Raw genomic sequence first — 20,670 nt, 5'->3', positions numbered from 1 at the left:
GAATAAAACATGGGCTGGCACTGGGAGAAGAGAAAGTGTGGCTGTGGGAAATGAATGCTTTTCCTTCTTTAAAATATAGGGACCTTTGTATGGCTGAGTTTTTTTGGTGAATATGTATGTGTGTTGATTTTATTATTTTCTTTTTATGAAGTGCTTAATATTTCTTCTTTGTACTTTTTAGAAGGATGTATTGAACACCTTTCTAGTTATCCCTTCCATCATAATAAAATATAATGCTTAGACAAGGCTTTATTACCTAAAATTCTGTTTGTAAGAGGCAGTGAAATACATATAAGAATCATACTTTAATGACTCACTTAAAAGCATAAATAATAAGCTTTTTAGAACAAAGGATGTTGTCTTTAGCTTGCCAGTCAAGAAACTTAAAGAGGTATTAGCATTCCCTTTCTGTAGGGTACAAATAATCATTGAATGGGAACAATTTTATGGGATTATTACTTTTTGCTTCCAGTCCTACTGCTCTGAACACTACAAGGGAAACTGCAGCAGTTTGTAATGAGAATGATTCTGTCACTAGGAAAACTTACATGATTGCTCTGACTAGACACAGGATGATAAAACAAGGTTGTTAATAATTCTCACCAGAATGAAAGAATAAAATCTTGTGTCAGCAAATAAACTCGATTTCATTTCCAATCTCTTTATTGTGTATGAATGACAGTTTCATTGTAGGAAATAATTCCAGAAAATCACTATATTAATTTCCTCTGAATGTGCTTGTTGTTAATTTATGTTGTTTGACATAAAAGAAAATACCAGCTCAATCATTTCTAAATGTTAGATCCTCAAATAAATTTCAAATTTTTGAAAGAAAGTTTTTTTTCTGTAGTGTTTTGATGTATGTGAGGGGTTTCCATTAAAGAGGATATTCAGATAAATAGGACACTGATTCTGTGAGTATTTATTAGGAAATGGTGAAGCTTTAAGATTTAAGCTGTATTCCTGCTGAAATGCTTTTATTCAGTCATCAACTTTTAAATATTTATCTCTACTTTATTATGAAATTCTGACTTTTTCCCCAAATGCTTTTTCATAGTGGAGCTGGGTTTTTTTACTTTTATTGTTTTTTTTTATAGTTGATAAAACATAAACTATATTTAGACTTGCCGTAATGTCTTCCTAACATCACGTGGATTTTAGTATTGACCATGATGTTCCTCACTGCTGGGTTGGAATATTTTGATGATTGGGTTAGAGAAGAATTTTGCAAGTGAAGGCATTAATCTTCTGCAGTTGTGCCTTCTGAGTCCTTTATAGAGTAAATATTGAGAACTTGGATTTTTTTGTTTTAATCTCTTGGAACTTGTGGTTCTACATAGTATTAAGTCCTGTTGGATCTGGGTGAGATCATTCTCTAGTATTTGACAACCTCCTTGTAATCTCCCTCTCCATGCTTTAGCCCTCATCTCAAAGAACTTATTTGTGATTGTTTTATCTTTAAATAATTTTTTTTTCCCCCAGGAAAAATATGAATGTGCTTATAAACGGGACAGCATTAAAATTGTGACTCCAGACTGGGTACTGGATTCTATAGCTGATAAAAGTAGAAAAGAAGAGACTCCTTATCATCCTCGTTTAATTATATACGAGGAGGAAGAAGAGGAGGAGGAGGAAGAGGAGGAAGAAGCTGAAAATGAAGAACAAGATTCACAGAATGAGGCTAGTACTGATGAAAAATTATCAAGCCCAGCATCTTCTCGAGAAGGATCACCTTTGGGTGATCAAGCTTTTTCACCAAAATCTACTACTGCTGATAAGGCAAAAGGGGAACTGATGTTCGATGACTCTTCCGATTCCTCTCCAGAAAAGCAAGAAAGGAATTTGAATTGGACACCAGCTGAAGTCCCACAGGCATCTGCAGCAAAGCGTAGGTTGCCTCAAGGGAAGGACTCCGGGTTGATTAATTTGTGTGCCAATGTCCCACCAGTGCCAGGTAACATTTTGCCTCCTGATATGAGAGGCAACCTCATGGCTTCAGTACAAGGTGCCCAAAGTTCTGACCGCCAGGAAATGATGGCCACGTGGAATCCAGCCGTGCGGACGTTAAGGAATATTACTAATAGTGCTGATATTCAGCAGATTAATAGACCATCAAATGTAGCACATGTAAGTGTTGGATTTTTAATTTATAAGCTATTGGACTTTTTCTTAGGAACTATAGTGTCCAAGAACGTCAGTTTCCTTTTGCTGTTCTTAAAATACCCTAAGTTAATACTTCCCCTTATTACTTAAAATTGTGGCCAAATTAGTAATTTTCCCATAATAAGTAACTTAATTTCTAGCAGGTTCTCAGAATGCATTTAAAAAAAACATTTGGAAGAGTAAAGCTATGTATAACTACAGCATGGTTTAGATTTTCAGTAAGGAATTCTTGATAAGAAAGGAAAAACATTAATTTAGAATTATTTTGCTAGTTCAGGAAACCTGGTTTCTTATCCTTCTAGCTTCTCAGTCAGTGCAAGGAGTTATTTATGCCCTAAACACATGAAATTGTGAAATTGATTGTTCCCACAGTAGGTTCAGTTCTATACTGCATTGTTCTGCTGGGCATTGTTAGGTTGTTATATAGTATACATATTATGATGGAGAAGTCCTAACTTGACACTTTCTTATGCCACTTGTGTAGTTGAAATAATTGCAGCTCTTGTGTTGAATGTGTTTCTACAAGAAAATAAAAAGCAAGTGAGCATGCTGCACTGCAGCATTGAAATTCTTAGATGTTTGTGGGAAGGGAACATGAGTAAAGTAGATGCTGATAAAGGTTAGACAAATATTTTACTTTAATAACTGCATTGCTGCCTTTCTTCAGATGTTCATCTTATGGTTAAAATTCGAAAGGTGCCTGAGTAGTATAGAGGCTTCCACATACTTAAACACAGAATGTGGAGTCACTCAGAAATGTTGATCCTGTGCTGTTTATATTACATCTGAATACAAAATAGAAATGCAGGCTTTGTTTTAAATCTGAGTCTTAGATTCCTCTTCTCAGTGCCTTGAATTGTTAAAGGGCTGAGACTTCTGGGCAAAGCCCAAGCAGAACTGCCAACCATTTGCTCAGTTGGCCAGCATGGGTAAGTTGGCCACCACATTCTCTCCAGCCCAGTCACTGTGCTGTCAAATACACGAGTGGTGTCCCTGTGGAAGTATTTCTCTGTCACCAATATTTGCAGAGCTACAGGCACTGGTGGTTGTGTGCTTTGGCTTGTCTCTGTTCACCCAAAGTCTGCTGGAGCAGGGGCTGTGTTATGGTGTGCAGGGGCTCTACCAAGTAACCTCTCAGGCTGCTGGGCCAGCTCCAGCATGTGCAGAAAGGCTTTGCATCTTAGAATTGTGAATCTGCTTCCTTAGAGGGAGGAATACTAGTTCTACCTTTTCCCCCTGTAGCTTCTCTTTTTACTTTGACCCTGAATGATGAGTGCAAGTCTTAGTGAACATTCTTAGAAAGTTAGTGTTTAGTTTGAACCTCAGATTTCTGCCAAGTAACAAGATCTGTTATCATCAGGTGTTTGCAGATACATACTTTCTGAATATAGCCCTGGAATACTTTTGAAAGTTTTATCCCTTTATTTTGAAATACATGTCTTGAAGCTTTTGTAATTTTGGCTTTTGGTACTTGTGGAGAGTAGCTGCTCACACCGAGCCACGGAGACATTTTTTGTGTGTGTTATTTTTCGTTATTGAATGTTTCTACTGTGATGCTGCCGAGACATGAGTGATGGGTGATGCATTGATAATCATGGCTGCACATGTGTGTGATAGCAACCACATCAGAATTACTTAGATGACACCTGAGATGTTTTGATGTGCATTGTGAAAACACTTGAGCCACCTCTGATGGAGAGTTGATGGATGTGTGGTTGAGAGGATACAGTAATTGGCTTTGTGCTCTAGTGATGGGCTTTGATTCCTCTCTCGCACACGCACGTTGCTGAAGGTGACACTGTGTGTTGAAGTAGTGAGGGTGAAGGAAACAAGCTTTACAGGATTCATCAAAGCTGATTTCATGTTTAAATACTTTATGAATGGCAAGTCTAGAATATCCTATTGCTCTTCATTTCCAATAGGTAGTTTATATTAAAATATTTTAATAAATATGTAGAACTCATCCTAATCTATAAGAACTTTGCCTAATTTTCCCTTTTCTGATGCATAAAAATTTGCTTCCTAACTTGTGTCTTCTTATTGTGAAATGATTTTTCTCTTAAGAATGAGTTATACATCTAAAAATAAAATTAAAATCCAGATTATTTCAGCACTCTCTATAAACCAAAACTCTAATATTCTTAGGTAGAGAGGTTAGGTTGTTTTGGGTTTTTTCCCCAAGAAACCCTTACTGCTCAGCAGATCAATGTTTTTCTTTGTTTTTTGGTATTGAGATTAAAAAACAGGCTATATATTACTGAATTGGTTCAAAAGAGAACAAGATTCCCATGTTTCAAACAGCACTAATTAATTATCATTAGCAATTTTAAGTGAAAATAGGACTATGGAACAAAGCTCTGAATTAATGGGCCAATGGGATTTTAAAATTAATATTGCAGTTGATCAATGTAATTATTAATATAGTGTTAATAGTTATAATGCTGTTGGAGAAATTACTAATATTATGGGCTTTAATCATAAATTTAACTAAAATGTGCATTGCTGTTTATTAGGAGTCACATGCAGCTCCACACTTCTCTTTGTGTTAGTTCTGTCTTTTAATTTTGCTATTAGGCAGTTAAAGATTTTTGTTTAGCTCATAAGGTATTTAGGTGTAGGGTTCTTTTCCTTTAGGAATTGTATTTTCCCAGTAGTTCTTTAAATATTTTAAAAACCAAATGACAACCAAAAGGTCACAAAAATAATCTTTGTTTTCTAGATATTACAATCACTTTCAGCACCTACAAAAAGTTTAGAACAGCAAGTAAATCATAGCCAACAGGGACATCCAAATGTGGTGCTGTTTAGTCAAGTGAAACTAACACCAGAGACACATTTATTGCAGCAGTCACATCAAGCACAGCAGCAACAGCACCATCCTCTTTTACACCTTCAACCTCAGCAACTTATGCAGCTCCAGCAGCAGCAGCAGCAGCAGCAACCCCAGATCTCCCAGCAGTCTTTCCAACAGCAGCAGCCTCACCAGTTTCCCCAGCAGCAGCAGCAGCAAGTCCATCAGCAGCACCAGTTCTCCCAGCAGCAGCTCCAGTTCCCGCAGCAGCCGCTCCACGCGCAGCAGCAGCTGCACCGCCCTCCGCAGCCGCTCCAGTTCCAGCAGCAGCATGTGCTGCAACAGCAGCTGCAACAGCTGCAGCAGCAACAGCAACAACTGCAACAGCTGCAGCAGCAGAACCTGCAACAGCAACAGCTGCAACAGCAACAGCTGCAACATCAGCAGCAACAACTGCAGCAGCAGCACTTACAGCGACTGCACCAGCAGCATCAGCAACAGCAAATGCAGAATCAGGCAGCACAGCACATAACTCAGACACCTCAAGCACTACAGCTTCCAGTTGCAGCCCAGCAGCCACAACACCACCAGCAGCAACAGCAGCAACTGCAGCAGCAGCCACTCTTTGGGCACGATCCAGCAGTGGAGAGTTAGTAATTATTGCCTTCTGATCCTGAAAAAAAGTAGCTAATGACATGAAGTGGGGTAGAATGCTGTGTTTTCAGGATGGGATTGTAAGAAACGCTACTCATGCCACAGAACTGGTTTTACTGATTTTTAGGCAAATTCTTAAATAATAGTTAATGATGATCCAGCAATCTGAAAAGCATGAGAGTGCTGAGAACGTTCTCTTTTCAAATATACACTTGATACCACTAGCACACAACTGATAGTTTCAGAACAGTGTTAGTAAATGCATAGCACAATTGTTTTAAATTATGTTTTTCCTTTGGAAGAGGGGTAGGGGAAAGCTTTCAAACAGTGTAAGATCTGGAAGGACAGCTACAATTTTGGAAACACCAGCAAATTATTGAAGATTCAGTGTTGGAAAGTTGTCACACCTTGCTTTGAATTCTAGTAGAACTGAAAGCTTTTTGATTGTTTTGGCTGTTCAAAGCTGATCTTTGTAAAAGTAGAAGTTTTCTTACATTTTCCTTTATTTTGCCCCTTTAGCCCCTCTTCATCCAGGAAAAAAAGACAGTCTTTACAAAATCAGACTCTGGGCTGAGCTGTGCCTTAAAGGCTTTCAGCTTTGAAATTTTGGATCCTACTTTTTCAAAGGAAGTACACTTAGGAAGTTTATAACCTGGTAATAGGAAGAGATCAGCGTAGCAAATATGTTCTGAAATGAACTCTTCAGGCTTTAAAGTATTTAATTGTTTGTTCTTTATGTGCCAAACTATTTCAGTTCCAGAAGAGTATTTCCTACTGGGCTGTGTCTTTGCAATTGCTGATTACCCAGAGCAGATGTCTGACAAGCAGCTGTTAGCAACCTGGAAACGGGTAAGATTCTGCAGTATTTCTAAAAAACTGTAACATAATGTCATAGTCCCTAAATTCAAAAAGAAAACATTGGAACTACTTCAGCACTGTTCACTTTTCTTTAGGCATCCTTTTGTGTAATTCTTCTGTTACAACCTAAAAAAATTATTCAACTGCTGCTGACCAGAAAAAGTAATAGAAATACTTTAGGTGTGCAGCCTGGTTGAATTAAATCTTCAGTCAGAACATGAGCTAAATAAGTTGCAGCCTTAACTGTTTCCCAGTTATTTGTGCTTTTAATCAGGCAGCTGTAGTACAGCAAATGTAATATAGCATCGCTGTCTATCTTTAACTTGATTGTATAAAAACATTCTTTTTTGCATATAATTTTGGCATTTAGTAGCCTGTGAGGTATCCACCTGAGTGAATAAGATGGAAGAATAGAGTGTTTCTATTTTTTTGCCAACTTCTATTTTTCAGAAAAATCTGTATCCTTTCCTAAATAAGAGGACTTTGATGTTCTTCAGAAACTTCTGATGGATTTTATAGTTGAATTTTCCCTACAATTTTGCATAATCAAGTAAGCTGTTGACATTTTTAACAGCACTTGTGTTTATTGCTGAGATAGAATTGAATAGTTCATGAAAAATTGTTTAATAGTTATACTGCGAAAAATAAAAAACATGTGAAGGGTTATTTTTGTTTATATATCTTTATTTTATTTTGGTTTTTTTTTTTTACATTTCTTCTAAAAGATAGACTTTTTGTTCAGTGGAAAGCTGCATATTTAATTTTGTTTTTTGTTTTCAAAGTTGTTCTAAAGCTAGATAACAAACCTGATTTTGGGGGGTAACTCTTCAGTGAAGTGGTGCTAATGGTGGCAGTGTCCTAAAGGGTGGACTTTCATTTCAGACTTTCTTTTTCTTCATGTGATGTAAAAATTGTTATATCCTAGAAGTTCTGGGTTTGCTCTCTTACCAGATCATTCAAGCACATGGTGGGACAGTGGACCCTACCCTCACGAGCAGATGTACTCACCTTCTCTGTGAAAGCCAAGTCAGTAACATGTATGCTCAGGTAAGCCAGCTGGGAGCCTGCACTGGTGCATGCTTTCATTTTATCACTGGAAAGGCAGGCCTTTGCACTGTGTGCTTCATGCTTAGATAGCAAATAAAAAGTTTCTCATTACTTGTTTTTTTATTTGTGTTTTTTTGGGGTACATAGTGCGTGTAGTAGATTTGTTCCAGAGAGCATTAGGGAAGATGCTGTGAGAAAGGAGTCTAAAAAGTAGAGAAAACCAATTAAAATCGAAGGTTTGATTTGTAGAAAAAGTGTAAAATAAAATAAATGTGTATTTTGGGTTTTAAAAGCTGTTTGTGCCTGTATTTCCTAGGCTTTAAGAGAAAGGAAGAGATGTATTACAGCACACTGGCTGAATGCAATCTTGAAGAAGAAGAAGATGGTCCCACCTCATCGAGCCCTTCATTTTCCAGTGGCATTTCCACCAGGAGGGAAGCCATGCTCTCAACATGTAAGAAGGAAAAGCTTACTTTGAAAGAATGCTTGCTTCATTGCTTACTTCATTCCATGAGCAGTATTAAAACAGAGCTGGAAAGTGCCTACTCAGAGGAAAATACACATTTCTTTTGCCTAGGAAGAAAAGCTTTTGTTAATCTTAAGGTGCTGTGCTGATGTAGTGCTGCTGCTGGGTGTTTCTTCCTGAGTTCAGAGTGGTGAGGAGTAACACCTGCCTTTGTGAGTTACTGTCTCAGACACTGAGAGGCAAGGATTGCCTGACTTAAACACAGCAAGGTAGCAGCAATCCCGGCTGCACAGCAGCAGAGCAGCACATTAACAGCGTGTGCTTCCTTACCACAGCTCAGGATTTTGGAGAGGATTTTTGAGGGTTTTTCTTAGTCAGTGCTTAGCAAATACCTAAAAAGGAAGCCTGTGCTGCTAATCAGAGGGTAGGAGAGCACCGTTCCATTGCCTGTGCAATGAGGAGCTGTGAAAGTGGAATTTTGTGAAATTGAAAAACTTCAGTTAATTCAGAGGCATCTTAGGATGTACTGTGCTGTATAAACTAAGATGCCAAAGTATGTCTTGGCACTGGGTTTCTTTGTGCTGGATGCAGACATATGGGATGATAGCCTTGCTAATAGCCTGTCCTGACCAACATAAAAAGAAATACAGATTTGGAAAAATCAGAGTATAACAGCATGCATGCATACTCAGTGGTTAGTAGTAAATGTAATATACAGTGTAATAAACACAGTTTTAAACAAAAGTACTGTTGACTTTCTCTAAAGAAAATATGAGAATGGCAAAAACTAAAACCTGACAGGATTAAAGATGATTAATAGATGATAATAGAAGATGTGGAATTACAGTTCAGCACTTATGATCAGCTGGCACAGTTTTTTTGCTTCATGACAGAGTACAGCACAGTTTTCAGATTTTTAGAGTATAGCAAGTAAGTGTAAGCATTTTTTTTGTGTGTGCCTTTATGTAAATAGCAGCAGAAGGAAGATGACAGACCTGTGAGAAGCAAATTAGCTCTGAGCTCTTTCATAATTACGCTGTGGTCTCTGTAAATAAAAAAAAAGCTGACCAGAAGAATGAAAATTGTTCTTCACAAGTCAGAGCTACTGCTAGAAACCTGAAATTTTTATGTATGAACAAATCACTTTTAAATTGTACTGTTTGTATCCTACAAGCTACATGTTAATTAAATGCTTATACACCATGGTGTACATTTCATTGTAATGTAAAAAGTTAGTCGTGGAAAAATACTTTTCATGGAAGTGTTTTGTAAGTGCCATCATTGTTCAGTTATTTACAACTGTGTCTTTCTATCTGCAGATAATCTCTGTGACAGGATTTGTTGATAGTGACAGAGATGACCTCAAGCTCATGGCCTACCTAGCAGGTGCCAAATACACGGGCTACCTGTGTCGCAGCAATACAGTTCTCATCTGTAAAGAGTAAGTCCTGCACTCCACAGTCCCTGCTTTCTCAGCAGCCTCCTGCCAGGGAGTGCCTCTCTGTTAGTGAGGTGCTATGTATGGCTCATTATGAGAGTGTTAATTGTAAGCAGTTCTGTGGTTTGATAACAATAAACGTAGTGATGTTGTTTCTTGAACTAAATTACGGCACATATTAAGTGATAAATTTGGCCTTCTGAACACAGGCAAAACAAAAATAACTTCTAACTTTCCTATTTTATAATATTCTTAAGTGATGCTGACTCTTAGATCACCCATAAATAAAATACCTTTTTTTAATAGCTGTTCTAAAATGTTGGAGGAGGGAAAATTTAAATCCAGATCTAAAGATTCCAAGCCATTTACAGCAGAAACTCTCCCTTGACTGGCTTGTTCTGACATGTCGAACAAAAGCATTTTTGGGAGTATCTCCTCTGTCACAGTTAAAAAGTAGACCAATGAAGAAATACTGGTATTTTAGGTTGTCTTGGTTTGAAAGACATGTCTGGTAAGAAATGGAAAATGTAAACCCCCTTCTTCCAAATTACTACAATTTTGAAATTAAGGGGCTCTCAGGCAAAGATAGGGGAATAGGAGTAAGAGTTCTTTACTAGGAAAAATTAAAATCGAAATACAGTATTACAAAGAACAAACCCAAAACACTGACAGAGTCAGAATACAACCTGGCATCCTGTCAGTCAGTCAGGGTGTTGGTAGCAGTCCCATTAAATGGTGGCTGCATCCTCCTGCAGTGACAGATGTGGATCAGTTGAAGCAGTGCTCCTGTAGAAGCGTGCAATTTTCCTCCAAAGGTCCAGTGATGATGTGCAAAGGTCCAGTTTTGCTCTGGAATGGAGTAGAAAAAGGCTGTCTTGATGTTCCAAATCGCAGATTTTCTAGGTGGGAAAGGCTTGGCTCCTCCCCCTGGCTGGAGCATCTCCCAATGGGATGATGTAATTTTATCAGTCGTGCAGTGGGACCCAGTGGGATTGATGTGATTTTATCAGTCGTGCAGTGGGACCCGGTGGCTCATTAACAGAAGATATCTTCCTGGAGGAAGGATGGGTTGTAGAAAAGATAAAGAACACTGCCCTGCTTGGTTTTAACAGATGGTCCATTAGCAGAGAATATCTCCCACAGACATAAGGATCACTGCCCCCCCTGGTGTTAACAGATAGTGATAGAATACATACTTTTGATCACGTCCTGTATTGCAACCCAGGATATAGGCTTATTATTAGAAATTGCTATTTTTCCCAATTTCTTTCCAATACAAATTATTTTTTTCTTCTGTGCCCCCCAGGGCCAGTGGGTTGAAGTACGAGAAGGCCAAGGAGTGGCGGATCCCGTGCGTGAACGCGCAGTGGCTCTGTGACATCCTGCTGGGCAACTTCGAGGCGCTGCGGCAGATCCAGCACAGCCGCTACACCGTGTTCAACCTGCAGGACCCGCTCTCTCCCAGCCAGCACCTCGTGCTCAACCTGCTGGGTAAGAGTCACAGACCTTTCATGTGCCTGTTTCGTCAGTAGGAGCGTATTTCTTCTGGTATAAGTAACTTTGGCAATGGTGTCATTTTTGTTCTGTTCTCCGTTCCCTAGATGCTTGGAGAATCCCATTAAAGGTGTCACCAGAACTTCTAATGGTATGTTGAATTATTGTATATATACAGCTGTTTTGATAGGACCGCTCCTTGCCTGTGCTGGAGCTCCTGGTTGTACATTTTGCTAATGTTGTGTTTTATTTTGAGGAATCTGAGAAATAATCCTTTGCAGAATTAAGGAATTTTAGTGGGATATACAGAATGATGTTGCTGTTGACACACCTTGAGCTAGATGTGTCACTCTTGAATTTCTACATCAGACCTTTAGAAAGGGCTTTCATTGTTGTAGTTGAAATGTCTATCAAAATGGGAATGTGTGCACTTTTCTTTCCAGCTGCTCATACTATGGGCTATCTAGCATAAAAATTCCTGGTCTGGGAGCAGGGAACAAAGCCCTGTGGCTTGTTCCTCCCAAAGGAGCAGTCTCACAGCAAGGCTGGGACAATGCTGCCTATCGTTCTGGTCATATGCCTTTTAGCATTCTTCGTTAAATTTCTGGTATCGATTTGAAGGTTGAAAAGAAAGAAATGTCACACACTTCCTGAAATTGAGAGTTCTGGTTTCAAGTTACTCAGACCAAGGAGAGCCTAAAAGCTACATTTAATCACCTCTGGGCACATGCTCCAGAGGCTGATCTGGTGGTGGGGAGGTGGCATTTTCTATCCAGCTTCTTCTTATGTAGTTAGGGAACTTGAGTTTAAAATGGTATTTTCTGGGATGTTACCATTCCATGAAATTTAGCACCAGAAAGAATATTGTGGTCTTTTTGTACTTAACAAATGGACAGGCTTTTCAGTCTCTTTCTCATTTAATTAATTGGCTTTTCCATTGATAATAAGCACTGTTATTTAAAGGAAAAAAGTCCCACATTATTTTATTTGGTGTGTACTTTCTGGGTTACATAAGTTTGTGGAGAAACTTTGGCTGATGCTCAGCTTTGCTCTTGAGTTCATTATGTAAGTAGTAGGTGCCCCATGTATTCAGCAGAATGTAATTTTCATTTGTGATTAATTCAGGATAGAAGTTGGTTTCCTTGCTTAGTTCAGACCTAAACATGTAACTGGTCTGATTTCAGGGTGTGAGGTTGCCTTTGAAACCAAAGCAAAATGAATCCAGTCTTCAGCCGTCTTCCAAAAGAGCAAGGTAAGAACAGCGAGCAGTCAATGCCTGTGGTCCTTAATTGACTTCTGTTCCTCAGATGTGCCAGCTGCCCATCAGCCTGCACCATCCTGTGCCCTGCTCAGTGAGATAACTGTCAGTGGCTTTTGGATGTTGCCAGTTACCCAGTTGGCAGGAATAAAACAATAACAGAGAGAAGGAAATAGTAAGAGAGTTGGGAGAATGCAGAGAGAGTCGAGTATGTCGTGTTCTCTGCGTGGTGATTTTTTTCTTCAGAAAATGTTGTGCCTAATTCTCATTTATCTGGGTCATTCCATCGGTGAAACTTGCAGAAATGTGCATGTCTAATTTCAAAATTGCAGTTCTACAGCCTTGGCCCCAAAGTCACAATCTGCTGTATTTCCCATATTCTTGTAGGATTGAAGACCTGCCGCCACCTACTAAAAAACTCACCCCTGAGCTGACACCCATGGTGCTCTTCACAGGATTTGAACCTATGCAAGTGCAACAGTATATTAAGGTGACTTTCAGGCTTTTCTCTTGTGAACTACATTGAAACATCTGACAACTTTTTTATGGGTGTTGAATTTTTGCTAAGACTTGATTAGCATATATCTAGTGGATAAAACCAGTACTTACTTGCCCTGAGGTTGGAGTGGGTTTATATGAAATGAGTTTTATTTGGTAAGTTTCTCCTTTAGTGGACTACTTTGCACTACTGTGCTACTTGGTTTTTCTTTCTGTAGGACTGCTTTAAAAATCAAGAAAGCCCTTTCCACATTTTTTTTTTTAGATCAGCAAATTTCATGACCAAATTTAGGTGAGAAAAATAGTGATGGTTGTACTGGATAAGACCCAAGATTCTTCTAGTAGGGTTGCTGTCTGTAGTGCCAAATGCTTCAAAGACAGCTGATGACAAAGCTTATGACAGGTGTGAGATAAGTTCCTATAGAGGTTTTGTTCTGTTCCCTAATAAAGCTGTACTAAAACTTAACTGTAAATAATTTATAACGTTCAGATAATGAGAAGTAAATGAGGCCTAGTTTGAGTCTGCTTTTTTTAGAAATATGCACTTTGGTGTCCTCAAAAATATAAAGTATTTTCTTTATTAAACCTATATTTGCTTTTAAAGTGGTTCAGCTTCGGAGATTTTTTTTTTCCTTTGGAATGTATGCATTTGAAGCTTGATATTAAATATTTTGGGACATAGAATGTTTTTCAGGGTATCCTATAAAGTTCCAATATGAACTTCTCATTTTCTGTCATGTTGATACCAGGTTAATTATATAGAGAATCTGTTTTGTTAACAGCTATGGCTCACAAATGTCAAAAATCAACTTCAGGCTCAAAGCTTGTGAAGTTGAATGTAAACCTGGCAGCACTGATGCTCTCAAAACTGCAGAGTTTGGAAAGCTAACTGGGGCTGGATACTCCTCATCTTCTTGAGATGGAGGGATAATCTTTGTACCTGTATGGCCAAAGGGTCCCTTCCATCAGAGTGGAAATCTTGTAAGATCTGCACTCACAGGTAGAAGTGCTTGAGGTGAACATGGAAAAGCAGCCTTTGCCTTTCAGAGGGGTACAATGTACTGTTCACAGGGTGTTTATTACCAGGAAGTAAAGAGTGGAGAGGTTCAGTGTCATTGAATAATACTTTTGTGAGTCATCTTTATGCAAACCATCAGAGTGTGGTAAAGAAGAGCTAAAAGAGCTGTCCCTGTCTATGCCATGTGCTCATCATTATCAGAGCAGTAGAGTGCACAGGGCTGCCAGAGACCTCCTAGGCCTTCTAACACCCTCAGGCCTTCTTGCTTTGGGACTCCCAAGCATTCATGCAATAAAAAACCCTAGTCTGTTAAATATTTATGCTTATAGATATTGGTGTGTGTTTTATTTATGTGTGCAAAATGTTTGTCTTAATCAGAAATCCAGGGTGCATAGTTGCTAAAGATGTCCAAATACTTTTTCATCCTTGAAATTTTTATGAGGGGAGCACTCCTTAACACCTGTGGTAATCTGATGTGCCTCACCAGCTCATTCACTGCGTTACTCATTCCTTCAGATAATGAGTGGCTTAATTGATAAAATAGCAACTGTGAGGAGCTAGTTTGAGTTTGGTGGCTTAAACCAAGGAAAAAGGAATAGTTGCTCAGTATCATCAAAAATGCATGTGGAATATGTGTTTTTCATGAGGTGCTTTTCTCTTTAAAGAAAAGCCTAGCAAAATTAAGTTTGCTGTAGCCAAAGTGTGTACTGCACCTTCACTAGAAAAGAACAAAATTATTTATATATTATTATTCCTTACTTAAAATTTAATATCCTGTTTCACTGAAAAATATTTTAATTTGTATCTTACAGTTAGTTCCTTGTTTAAAAAAAGCACAACCCAAAATCAAAAAAACTGCAGAAGCAAGAAATAGTTTCCAATCTTGCCAGGTGATATTGGGTCTGGAAATATCTAGATTTTCAGTGGCTGTAAAATCTGTCAAAATTAGTCAGCTTGAGTAAAGGAATCACTGTAACACAGAAATCTATATTTACTGTTTCATTAGGAGCTTAGTTTTATTTGATGTGATGATACAATATTTAGTTTCTTTTTTTCCTCCGTTTTTTATTCCATTCTGATTTGTGTTTTGTACAACTTTCAGAAACTGTATATCCTTGGAGGTGAAGTAGCAGACTCTGCCCAGAAATGTACCCATTTAATTGCCAGTAAAGTGACCCGAACTGTCAAGTTCCTGACAGCGATTTCTGTAGTCAAGCACATAGTAACTCCAGAGTGGTTAGAAGAGTGTTTCAAATGCCAGAAATTTGTTGGTAAGTTAAATTAATATCAATTCCTATAGGAAAATGAAGCTTCATTGACAAGCATATTTAAATACACTTTGTTGATTTGTCTTTTGACTTCAGTGTTTCTTACCGGTTTTCTAAAGTGTTCAGCTTTTGAAAGCAGAAATTTTAATTCTGCAGCAAGTCTGATTGTCATTATTCACACCTCTTGAAGAATAATTTGCAAAGTTTTAAAATAATGATATTAGCAGCTAGTTTATATTCCACTTGAGTTAGAAGGTTATGTTAGTATGGTTAAGCTGAGCTGTCACAAGAATTACGGTTTTTTTTATTTTTTTTAATAATCAAGTTGTCTTTCAGCAGAACATTTTGCTTCATTTAGTTTTCATTTGTTCTAATACAATTTCTTCCCCTTAAATGAAAGAAAAACCCACTTACAACGTTTGCTTTAGGATGATTAAATGATTGGATATTGTTAAATATTGTATTTCTTTCTTGTGTAGCCATTTTGTAGATTTTTACCTGTGGCTGCATTATTTTTTAATTCATCCTTTCTGAAAAGGTGATTATTTAGTTTATGATTGTTTTGTGCTTTTTTTATAAGTGGTTTGTAAGGAGACAATGTATAACACCAATGGCTAACCACCATAAGGACTTGAATCTATGGATAATTAACTAATAAACCAGGAAATATTTTTATAAATCTCAAGGAGGCAATTTGCTTACTTCAGCCTCAGTGAACTGAGAAACTGATTAATTTGAAAACTCTTAGAAGATGAAGAAAGTCGGGGGATTTAGGATGGCTCTTGTGATCTAGTACTTGAAGTACTTTACTTGTTTACTGAAATTAGGTTGATTTGTAGCTAATGGGCTGGTTCCAGTTTTGTACCTGCTATAATGATGGAAAATATGGCAATTGTTTACAAAAATTGTCTGAATTGTTTATTTTATCTTTTGGAAGAGTATTAACACTGTCTCTTGCAAGTTGTCAGAATTGTCCTTGGAATGACCCATTTGTTCTCTGTCTAATTTTTTGCTTTTGGTTTTTAGACTTAGAGGTTTTAGATTAAATTTGATTTAGAAATGCGTTTGACAGAGCTTTTGTGGAAAGATAAAGACTGAAATTCCATCCCTCATAAAAAATGAAAAATTGGGTGAATAGAAGGACAAACAAAACAGTTCTTTCTGTTAAGACTGTGTGAGGACTTGAAGACAGTTTCTGGGCTCCCATAGGTGGTCACAGTAATTTGAATTTAAACTTAATCCTTCTGCTTGATCATTCTCCTTTGCAGAGAATAAAAAAAAATAAAAGTTTGCAAGTACCTCCAATAACTTAGAAAAAGGGACATGATAGGGCAGTGATTGTTGTTAGGTATGCAAGTGTGAAACATAGTTTAATTCTCCAAGGATTTGGTAGTCATCTTTGTAAGAAGCCTAATGAAGAGGGTATTTTATTAATTTTAATTCTAATAGGTGTCTGCCTTTCAGAGCCACTCTGCCACCAAGATGTTCTGCTCAGCTTCCATGCTGAGCCATGGAGATGTTTGTGTTTTGTGTGCCACATCATCAGTCTTTCTTTTTCAGATGAGCAGAACTTTGTGCTCAGAGATGCTGAAGCTGAGGTGCTTTTCTGCTTTAGTTTAGAGGAGTCTCTAAAGAGAGCACAAGTAGCTCCACTGTTCAAGGTATGCAGTTTACCACAGCATTTCAATACTTGGGAGGTTCTCAACCTATTTTTTTCAGCATTGGGACCACAGATTTTATAGCATTTTTTTAAGCAGTAGAGCAGGCTAGCAAATAACATGAAACATTTGTTATAAATTTTTGTTTTGACTTTATGCCCATTTTCTGCCTCAGCATCATTGGGGTGGATATAAACCCTCTGAATGACTGGATCCTGTAGATGTTAACCGAACAGTCTCAGGATATTTGTTCCTTCCAAAATTTAGAACATTGCTCTGTAACTTGTAAAACGGAAGGGACTTATGGAAAAGACTTCATTTTATTTTTCTCTTTTTTTTACACTAGCCTCATAGTCAGAGCACTTGCCCATCAAAATGGGAGTCTGAGAGTGAGTTTGCCCTTCAGCCTGGGGGAGTTGTAGTGCAAATTTCCTTGGAGACTGCACTTTTCACCAGGCTGTTTGCTAGGAGGGTGCAAGATGTTTTCATGCCTCTGGTTAAAATGACATTACAGTCCTGAGAGGTATCTGGAGATCTGATCTTACTAAAGATTCTTCAGCCTAACTAGATTACAGACTGTTTATGGAGGTAAACCACCTAAAACAGGTGGTTCTTTGACCTGTAATGAATAAGCATGTGTGTGTTCTATTATTTCTAAATGCTACATTTTGTTCTCAGTTTTACAGATTAAATAGCAAGGTATTTTCTGGTTTTTATTCCTAGCTGATAAACAGATAATCTGCTTTCTGATCTGATCACCTATCTGAGTTAAGTAGTAGAATAATTTTTGTCAGAATAATAAATTGGCTGTTAATTACAGTGTAAAAGTTCTTTTGTAACACTTGAGATGTCCCTGTGCTCAAAGAAGTCAGGAGCATTGTTCTTATGTGTCTTACCAGGCTGCAGTTGTTACTTCAGAGGTGTGGAAATTGGCACACCTGAACTGTTCAAATGTATCAGAATTGTACATTTGCCCCTCTATGGGAAACATCAGCAGTAATTAAGGACAGCTCATCAGCTGATGAATCTCTGCCCTGTTGTATAAAAGAAGTGTCACATGACATTAAAACTTCATGTGTTGGAGAAATCAGTTAACATAATAATGCTTTTTCTTGTTCTTCTTTTTCTCTTTTTAGGGAAAATATTTTTACATTACACCTGGAATTTGTCCCAGTCTTTCCACCATGAAAGCAATTGTGGAGTGTGCAGGAGGAAAAGTATTATCTAAACAACCTTCTTTTCGAAAACTCATGGAGCATAAGCAGAATAAAGTGTGTTGAGTGTTGCTTTCTAAAATCTATTTATAATGCCTTACCATGTTCTTCTGAGCTTACCATTATGTTCTTTCCTTTAGAGTTTGCCAGAGATAATCTTGATTTCCTGTGAAAATGACCTGCATTTATGTCGAGAGTATTTCGCACGAGGCATAGGTATGTATAAGCTTTTGTTGTGATTTAACAGTATAACTGTTACTTTGATTTTTTTTTCTATTTTCCAATTATTATTATTATTATTATGCAAATAGATCTTTTGAAGAGTTCAGATACTAATAGAGTAGTACATGGACTGTCCTGCAAACCGTGGAGAAATCGAATCCAGCTGTTTATTGGATATGTCTAACAGTTATTCTATAGGCAGATCACCATGAATTTTTGAATTTAGCAACAATTGAAACATAAGTGTGTTACCAACATTATTCTCATCCTAAACTGAAACACAACTCTGTACCAGCTCCTAAGAAGAAAATTAACTGGAACCAGGGCACCATCTCAGTACTCATCAAGTGAGTTAGGGGTTTCACTTTAGTTATTTATATTTTAATGTAGAGCCCGAAGAAGTGCTGAATTTAATAACAGTGTCAGGTGTGAGGGCTGATGGTAGGGCTCTGGTAGTGGTGGCCACAAAGGTCCAGAACAACCTGCAGCATGAGGCAGAATCTCTGTGTACTGTAGGGTGTGAACTGTATGAATTTTGGTATTTCCAGATGTCCACAATGCTGAGTTTGTCCTGACTGGAGTACTTACTCAAACACTGGATTATGAATCATATCCTTTTGTGTAAAGATGTTCTGCTGCTCAGGGGAGTATGATTTACTAAAAGTTTTTCTTAATTGGGAACTAAATAATTGTAATTTTTTAGGGTATGTAAGGGTATGTAATGTTTACTTGGTAGGAGGGTGGTTTAACCCTGAAGAAGGTAGCTTAAATTCAAAATGGAATTATTTTTTGATGGGAAATACTTCAAGAGAGGAAGAAGGCAGGGTGGTCACAAAGGACTAGTAAATATTAGTAAATAGTAGAATAGATTAGTAAATAATAGAATATTAGGCAATGGGAAAGGAACTTGCCACTAAGGGAAATATTTGGCACAGGTTACTTTCAGATGAGGAAAACAGCTTTTTACTGAGGATTATAGACCCTGTTTGATAAATGCAGTGGGGGGACCAGTAAGGCCTCTGTGTCTTTATGATTTTTATAGAACTTGTATTTTGCTGTCATTTCTTACAGTTGTTCTTTCTTAACAAGCTTACATATAAATTTACTTGATGCATAGTAAAATGCCTTACTGCTCCAGGATCCCTGGAGCATTATATCTAGCTGTTCAGCCATTGTACAAAGCAACTAGAAGTTCCTGTGGATGCTGTTTTCCAGCTGTTTTCCTAGGGATGATGAGCAGTTTAAAGCAGGAAAGCAAAAATAAACTGCATCTTTTTTAGGATGTGTGATTTTATTATGCTGAAACATAATTTACTATGTTTTGTATTATACTACCATTTTAAAAGAGCCCACTTTAGGTATCATGTTGAGCCCATTTTTAAGCATTTTAAAATAAATTATGGTACTTCAGCCAAAAGTGTAATTTGGATGTAAAAATAAAAGGGCTTGCTATCTATTAAATTATGGATGTTGAAGATGAAAATGTTTTGTACTTTATTTTTATTTCTTATACTCTATTTTCTTTTATATTGATACTTTGCCCATATTTGAAATAAATGTACTTTTAAATGTTTTACTCTATATTTTAGTGGTCGTTCATTTTTTTGAATACTGTGCAACAATGGCACTCTGGTAAGAGTAAATTACTCAAATCTTTTTCCAAGCAATGTGAAATTATTTTAAGCTTATTTTACCAGGTATGTTTTAATATATGAATCCCAGTGCTTTAAAGGGAAATCGTTGTAAATGTATATATGTGTTTTTACTGAAGCAGAGAAGCAGCTTGAAGCAGAAACTACAACCCTGCATATTCCACTGTTGTGATAACTTTTTGTTTGTATAGTGAGTTTTACTAAATAAATATTAAAAAAAGTCTCCTGAATCTATATTCAGTTGTATTTCCTAAAACACACACAGTTCTAATAATCTAATTAGAGCATTTTATCAGTTTAGATTCCAGTAGATTAAAAAGTGATTCTAAAAGGCATTTCTTTCTGATCAGCAAGACAGTTCAGCTCTGATGCTGTACAGACAAGGGAGTATCTGCACTCCCCCAGCAGGGAAATTGCTGATTTCAAGTCTCTCTTCTGCTGTGGCTTAAAGTGTAAATCCAGCTGGTGCTTGGATTTACTGATTCTTTGCCTTTCTCCCAATACCTCAGTTGAGCAAAGTGCTTAAGTGAATGACAAATTGCTGCTGTAAGAACACAGTGGTAGTAAATGTCGAGATGAGTGAGGTCCCACAGAGGTCACTGTGTGCCTGTTGCCTTTTATTGCTGGCTCTGGTTCCTCAGCTGTATCCATGTCCTGACCTGCTGCTGTGCTTGGCTTTTCTTTTGGGAGCAATAGGGGGCTACCTGAGGAGCACAGGAATGGTAAAATTTCTACCAGCGTGCCTTTTGGTAAGGTGGCACAAGTGGGATAAAGGAGAATGTTGCACTTGGGTCACGAGGGTTTTAAGTGAATGAAAGGTTAAAAAGATGTGGTAAGGATGGGAGGAAATTGCACTTTTTCACAAATGCCATTTATTTATGTCAGGGTTCTGTGTTTACTCTTAGTGTGGTGTTCAGCTCATTGAGGTGCAGCTTTTCATTGTGAGACAGATGAAGGAAAAGTCTGTAATG

The 20,670-nt window shown here is 37.6% G+C and overlaps 1 protein-coding gene across 3 annotated transcripts in view; it reads left to right on the top strand.

Annotated features, from left to right (window-relative positions):
• Positions 1–19,929, top strand: part of PAXIP1 (PAX interacting protein 1) — a 40,146-nt gene extending 20,217 nt beyond the window's left edge. For 2 of the 3 annotated variants that reach the window (XM_088158900.1, XM_088158895.1), the window contains exons 6-21: positions 1,483–2,127; positions 4,883–5,603; positions 6,363–6,457; positions 7,418–7,513; positions 7,830–7,967; positions 9,299–9,420; positions 10,724–10,908; positions 11,019–11,062; positions 12,096–12,163; positions 12,557–12,659; positions 14,788–14,956; positions 16,514–16,614; positions 17,748–17,882; positions 17,966–18,041; positions 18,596–18,660; positions 19,146–19,929. In XM_088158900.1, coding sequence (XP_088015026.1) covers positions 1,483–2,127; positions 4,883–5,603; positions 6,363–6,457; positions 7,418–7,513; positions 7,830–7,967; positions 9,299–9,420; positions 10,724–10,908; positions 11,019–11,062; positions 12,096–12,163; positions 12,557–12,659; positions 14,788–14,956; positions 16,514–16,614; positions 17,748–17,882; positions 17,966–18,041; positions 18,596–18,660; positions 19,146–19,157 — 2,775 coding nt within the window. In that variant the 3' untranslated portion in view covers positions 19,158–19,929. The remainder of the gene's footprint in view (positions 1–1,482; positions 2,128–4,882; positions 5,604–6,362; positions 6,458–7,417; positions 7,514–7,829; positions 7,968–9,298; positions 9,421–10,723; positions 10,909–11,018; positions 11,063–12,095; positions 12,164–12,556; positions 12,660–14,787; positions 14,957–16,513; positions 16,615–17,747; positions 17,883–17,965; positions 18,042–18,595; positions 18,661–19,145) is intronic. The other variant, XM_088158905.1, reaches the window with a different exon arrangement.
• The last annotated feature ends 741 nt before the right edge of the window (positions 19,930–20,670 follow it).

The sequence above is a fragment of the Sturnus vulgaris genome, chromosome 1 (assembly GCF_052056855.1).
Source record: "Sturnus vulgaris isolate bStuVul1 chromosome 1, bStuVul1.hap1, whole genome shotgun sequence".
NCBI classification, from domain to species: domain Eukaryota; kingdom Metazoa; phylum Chordata; class Aves; order Passeriformes; family Sturnidae; genus Sturnus; species Sturnus vulgaris.
This window is presented reverse-complemented; position numbering and strand designations above follow the sequence as displayed.